The sequence below is a fragment of the Oryx dammah genome, unplaced genomic scaffold, assembly GCF_014754425.2.
Source record: "Oryx dammah isolate SB20612 unplaced genomic scaffold, SCBI_Odam_1.1 HiC_scaffold_24, whole genome shotgun sequence".
In the NCBI taxonomy this organism is placed as follows: Eukaryota; Metazoa; Chordata; class Mammalia; order Artiodactyla; family Bovidae; genus Oryx; species Oryx dammah.
In genome coordinates, this window is record NW_024070208.1 from 85,136,258 (window position 1) to 85,142,598 (window position 6,341).

Consider the following 6,341-nt stretch of genomic DNA (forward strand, 5'->3'; position numbering starts at 1 on the left):
TGTTCAGAATGAGGCCACAGTGACTGGTCCCCATTCCTACATCCACCCCTAAACGTCTCACAGCACCGTAGCTCACAGGAGGCCTGGGACCCCCAGCCAACCCCGCCTGTCACTGGGGGCCTCACCTGTCCTTAAGAGACCCCACCTGTCCTCGGGGACCCTCATCTGTCATCAGAAAAACCTCACCTGTCATCAGGGAGGCCTCCTCCGTCCTCAGAGGCACCTCACCCATCATGAGAAGGATCCCACCCGTCATCATGAGGCCCCCACTGGTCATTAGGGGAGCCTCACCTGCCGTCACGTGTCGTCAGACTCCTTTCCTGCCCCGCTCCACCACCCACCCCCATCTCCACAGGTGCATATTAGCAGTGGGTGCGCCTGGGAAACCAAGTCAGTCTCATAAAGAATAAAAGGTCTGTTTTAATTAGCCAGTAAAATACATCGCACATCATTAGTATCTTAGAAACATTAAGTTACAAATTCATGTTAAAAATCGCAGTTTGGAGCAGCCTAATAGTTGTGTGATGCAAGTTTCTTTTTTGCAACATTTTCTTTCACCATTTGTGACAACTGGTAACATTTCCATCTGCCATCTGGATCTCCAGTGACAGACGGCACAGGGTACCGGGTCCTAGGGGTCCGAATGGGGCTTTCCAAATTCAGGCTCAGCCTGGCTGACCTCAGGGCATCAGAGGCAGCAGCTCTGCCTGGGCCCGGCGTCTGCTCCAGAGGCCACCCAGCGCGGGCCCAGTGGTCCCCCCTCCCTTTTCTCCTGGGGACTCGATTCACTGACGTGAGACACACCCGTTCCCTTTTCTGTCCTAAGGTGGCACCTCCCTTGAATGGTAGAGGCTTGGATGTTCCAGGTTATTAACACTTTATATCAAAGAGCTAATTTAAAATGGTTCTTTAAAAACATTAAGAAAAACAGCTTGAAAACAATGCACATTTCCATTTTTACAAACTTCCCCAAACTCCCACCAGGGTGGCACTCTACGTTAAGCCCCACTGACCGCAAACACCACAGCTTTCCTTGATGCGGCAGCTGGGTGGACGCATTTCAGCAGCACAGTGGGGATGAGTGCTGGGACCTCGAGGAAATCTCTGCAAGAGGGCCCCTGCCCCCGAAGAGCAAAGCCATCCTCCAGCCGGGATCTCCGTGTGGCTCTGACCCTCCGGCCAGGGGTGGCACCAACGTCAAGGCTGAAACCGGAGGCCTTGTGCCGGCGGCCGCCCAGAGGGCAGGCTCACAGGAGAGTGATGCTCAGGACGTGCCCGCTCTGGTGAAGCAGAGCCTTCGTGCCGCGGAGACAAATGTGCGTGTGACGTGGGCGCGCGCCTTGCAGGCTGTGGTGTTGCAGCACCGTGTTCCGGGAGGCCCGCTCATCTGCCACCGGGGCAACCAAGTGCACGGCTGCCCGCAGGTGGCCCGGGAGCCTCAGGAGCTCGCGAGCCGGACATCCGACGAGTGCCCTCTGGTCTGGTTCTCTCCTCCCCCAGCAGGGGCTCTTCTTCCCCCAGCTCAGGCCGCCATCCTGGGAGAGCGTGTGCAGAGACTTCACATGGAATGGGCAGGGGTCTCAGACTGTTGCCTGATGTAGCTCTGGAAGCTCTTGTCTCCAATGGGGTGCTCCCTACAGAGTGCGGGAACAGGGGCGTGAGCACGGGCTGCCCCGTGCCTGGCACACCTCGGAACTCTCACTGCCTGCTCCTACCTTGGCTTGTGAAGCACAACCCTCGTAACATGCACGGAAAAGGCAGACCAGCAAGGGAAGAAGGCAGCCCGAAACCACCCAGGGACGCGCCCACTGCGAGCCCCATCCTAGCAGGTTGGGCTCGTCATGCAGGTGTGTGCGGACCGTGAGCTTAGGAGCGGGCACCGTGGTGCTGTGCCCCGTTGGCTACGGATGCTGGCACAGCTGTGAGTCACGGCTGTTTCCAACAAGGCGGGTCTGCCACGTTTAGTAAAACGCAGCATCTTCACACAGCTTACGTAGGCTCTGACAGAGGGTGTTAGAGGGTCTGGAAGGTGATGTGAGTGTCTGTGGAGCTGGGAGCAGACACGGTTGGCATCCCTGGAGACGATGGGCACCCTTGCAGCCTGGCCAGAGTTGGGATCTCTTCCAGAGGCTCCCTTCCCTTCCCAAACCAAACCCACGTGCTCCCTGGAAGGAAGGGGGAGCAGGGAGGGGGGTGGGCCTACGCCAGGTGTGTGCTAGGTGAGCTCTGCATGGGTCTGTGCGCTCCAGCTGCTCATGGACTCTCACCACCCCACACTCAGAGCAAGAGGACAGGGACCTTTGGCTGAGATGCCTGCAGCCAGGGGCGCGGAGCGCAGGTGGCTGGGTCTGTCTGCGTCTCTGCCATCCGTCCCTCCCAGGATGTGGGGTGGGGTCCATGGCCAGCCTGGAGAGAGGCTCGGATGCCTCCTGGAGGCAGGGAGCCTGGGGGTCTGAGGGTCTGGGGGTAGGGGTAGAAGGCGCTGCTCCAGGACACAGTCCAGAGGGACGTGCTCTGAAGGAGGCAGGAAGGTGGTCCAAGGCAGGAAGGTGGTCCGAGGCAGGAAGGTGGTCTGAGACAGCCCCCCGCCCCGGCTTCCCGCGCCGCTGAGGCCCCACACTCACTGGCTTCCGTACTTGGTCCTCCTGAACTTGTCCCTTTTGTACTGGGCATGCTCCTGCTCCAGGGCCCCGACCCCGGCGATGACCTGCTTCAGTGTCTTGTAGGTCTCCTGGGGGTCGTCGATGATGAATGCGGAGTACTCCTCCTGCTCTGGCCCGTCATACACGGATCTGCTTCCGCAGGCCTCTGCAGCGCCAGGGAGGGCTGAGGTCAGTGTGGGGGGCCCAGACAGGCCGCCTCGGAGCACGCCAGGAAGGACCAACTGCTCGTGCAAATGTGCACAAAACAGAAGCCACCAAGAAGCCGCCCCTGAACTGCAGAGACGCCCGTGAGGCTGGAAGCCGCCGAGCACCTCAGCCTGGGGGTCCGACGCTGAGCACCAGGCCCCAGACCCTCCTAGAGCCTGGGTCAGGCAGGGTCAGTCAGCCTGGGGAGCTGTGCTCAGGGAAACCCCACCTGAGAAGGGGCGCTGGGACCATCCACTTTCATGGGGTGCCCTGCAAGGGGTGCGCACAGGGCACAAGGTGGTCAGGAAAGCCTTCTGCTGGCCAGGCAGTACTGGCAGCTTTCTAGCACACAGTGCCTCACCTGCTCAGCAGGCAGCTGCTCCAGAGACCACCTCGCTGTTGCTGGAGACCACACTATGGTCTCCAGGACCCCATCTGAGCCCAGACCCCCGAGGCAAGCCCTGTGCTCCTGGAGCGCCGAGCCTCAGTGAGCCCTGCTGGGGGTGGGGCTGCTGAGAGCAGGATGGGAATCACGGAAGGACCACAGTGGGGAGATGGATGGGGGTGGGCACGGACACAGGCAGGGAGGCCCAGCCTTAGGTTCCTCACCCTGGTCTGTGAAGCAAAGCATCACCACCACCATCACCATCGCCACTGACATCACCATCGTAAACCTCGTCAGCACCACCATCACCTCCGTCACCAACATTATCACCATCACCACCACCACTGACATCACCATCACTGCCTCATCACCTCACCACCATCACCTCCATCATCACCACCACCGTCATCACCATCGTCACAGAAAGCTTCGCTGCCTTTACTAACTCAGAAGGAATCTCCTAATTCTTACTGAAAAACCACGAGTCTGTGCAAAGAGAAACTGAGAAGATTTGAAATTTCAAGGGGAAAGGGAGCATGGTGTGAGGAGGATGAGGGTTCCACACGTAAGGGATAAAGCAGCAGAGGCCCGGGGGCACCAGTCGGGGGGCACACCGGCTACGTGCCTGCGCCTGCTGGGCCAGCTGCTCGGCCTTGAGCAAGTCACTGGAGCGCCGAGCCTCAGTGAGCCCTGCTGGGGGTGGGGCTGCTGAGAGCAGGATGGGAATCACGGAAGGACCACAGTGGGGAGATGGACGGGGGTGGGCACGGGACACAGGCAGGGAGGCCCAGGCCGCCTTAGGGTGGGGGCCACATGAGCCGCCCCGCAGGGTGACTTTATGCAGCCCTTGGAGCAGCCCAGTTGGTTCCTGGAGGCGGAAGTCGGCGCTGCACGGTGGGAGACGTGCCCGCTGGTCTCACAGGGGACACCACCATGGCTCTGAATTAAGGTCTGCGCATCGGGGCTCCCCCGGTGGCTCAGTGATAAAGAACCTGCCTGCAATGCAGAAGATCCAGGTTCGACCCCGGGGTCAGGAAGGCTCCCTGGAAGAGGGCATGGCAGCCTAGGCCAGTATTCTTGTCTAGAGAATCCCACTGACAGAGGGTCCTGGCGGACTGCAGTCCATAGGGCTGCCCAGAGTTGGGCCCGACAGAGCGCCTGAGCAGCAGCAACACTGCCACCCCAGGGCGACAGGGGCGCGGCCAGGGGTATGGGAGGGCGCGGCCAGGCCGACTGGGGCGCAGCCAGGGGGATGGGAGGGCGCGGGGAGAGGCTGCGAGGAGGCCCCAAGACTAGGCTGGGGAGCAGGTCTTAATTCTGAGCCCAATGTCAGACACAAGACTCGTGACTGGACCGAAAACAGACCCCGAATATCTGGAGGCCGGGGAGCTCACCCGCTCCTCTTTAACAGGTTCCCAAAACCGAGCCTGGCAGCGCTGGATTGTGTCGTGAGGCCTGCCGGTGGCGGGCATGGTTTTATGAAACAGCTCCAGGAATGAAGAGAAGCACAGGGCAGACGCGGGACAGGCCAACAGGCAGACCTGCCGATGGGCTAGCCACATCCTGAGGTCCAGAGGGCAGCGTGGTGGACTCTGCCAGGTGACAACAGGAGTCAGAGACTCAAAGTCGGGAGGACACCCAATGGCCAGGTGGCGCAGGACACAAAGGACCCACAGGCCCAGCCACGGGGCATCTGTGCCCCGAGATGGAAGGTCAGGCCCAGCCCGGTCTCTGGGTGGACAGCGGCCCTGGGCCTGTGGACAGCGCTGCTTTGTGTCTGGAGTCACCCCAAGTCCTCCCCAGGCCTCAATGACCGGGTCTGGGGTACAGCAGGGGCAGCCGGTCACCATCACCAGGAGCCCGGCCGCACGGCTCTGACCAGCAGCCGGGGCCCCACGCCAGCCCCTCTGCAGGGATCCTGCCAGCCCTGTGCTGGGCCTGCCCGCCCGAGGCACCGGCTACACTATCACTGAGCTCCAGGGGAGCACCGCCTGGGGTCCGTGCTGTGAGCGGGACAGGTGACAGTGATGCAGCCACCTCCAAGCCCCGAGAGGCTGCTTCTCCAGGGCAGCGGCCTTGGAACGTCACGAGCCCACAGGCTGAGCGCTCAGGGCAGTCTGGCGAACACAGACAAGGTCCCAAAGGGATGAGAGCCTCTGAAGGCAGGCTATTGGCCTCAAGAAAGCGCTGAGGTTCCAGGCAGAGGCCTGAAGACGGTGGAAAGTGACTCAGTGCTTCGGTGCCTTCATGAAGTGGGGGGCAGGGTCCCTGATCCTACTGACATCCTGTGAACCCTGCTTGTCAAGATCAGTGCTGCCCAGGAGGGAGGTGGGGTGCTCAAGACCCCTTTCCATCTGACCGTCCATCCATCCATCCGTCCAGCAAACAGGTACCGAGCGCCTCCTGTGTGCCGGGCACGGGGATGAGGCACACCAGCCTCTCTTATCAAGGCCCACGTGCATCACAGGTGAAGCTCTCTGAGACGACGCTCATCGAAGGGACAGATGAGCACAGGCTGTCGAGGGGAGGAGAGTCCACAGGCCATGGGGGTGTTAAACTGGGGGTGCATCAGGGGTAAGGGTACAGGGGTCTGCAGCGTGGTGCTGGGCACAGAGGGAGGCGGGCCTGAGAACAGTGGGCGGAGCTCAAGTACAGGCAGCTGCGTGCCTGTCAAAGCAGGGTAAGGCTCCCTCCAGGCCTCGGGCCACACAGACACTTCCAGGCTGGACCAGGGGACGAGAAGGAAGAGTCTGACAGCCTTGTTTCCAGGCTCCTTCCGGGGCCTCAGGGCCTACTGCAGACTGTCTGACCCCAGCTCTGAGAGTGCCAGCCCCAGGGCACGGCTGGGGGATCCGTCCTGTATCTGCCTCTCGTGATGCAGCCCAACCAAGCCCCCAGGCCTCCTGACTTGTCCCTCCTACACTGCTTAGCTCAGTAGGCAAGAAGAGCAGTGAGCGCCCAGAAAGACGAAGCTGCGACATGCCTGGAGCTGCTGGGCAGGCACACACGCTCACACATGGGTCCACACTCATGCACACACACTCACACACAGGTCCACACTCATGTACACAACATACAAGGTCCACACTTATGTACACACACTCACA

The 6,341-nt window shown here is 61.0% G+C and overlaps 1 protein-coding gene across 3 annotated transcripts in view; it reads right to left on the reverse strand.

Moving 5' to 3' along the window:
• Nucleotides 1–397: 397 nt before the first annotated feature.
• Nucleotides 398–6,341, reverse strand: part of RASA3 (RAS p21 protein activator 3) — an 83,162-nt gene continuing 77,218 nt past the window's right edge. For 2 of the 3 annotated variants that reach the window (XM_040267495.1, XM_040267499.1), the window contains exons 23-24: nt 2,625–2,808; nt 398–1,634 (exon numbers count right to left, since the gene is read on the reverse strand). In XM_040267495.1, the coding sequence (XP_040123429.1) occupies nt 1,559–1,634; nt 2,625–2,808 (260 nt within the window). In that variant the 3' untranslated portion in view covers nt 398–1,558. Of the gene's footprint in view, nt 1,635–2,624; nt 2,809–3,880; nt 4,231–6,341 lie in introns of those variants that run through there. The other variant, XM_040267498.1, reaches the window with a different exon arrangement.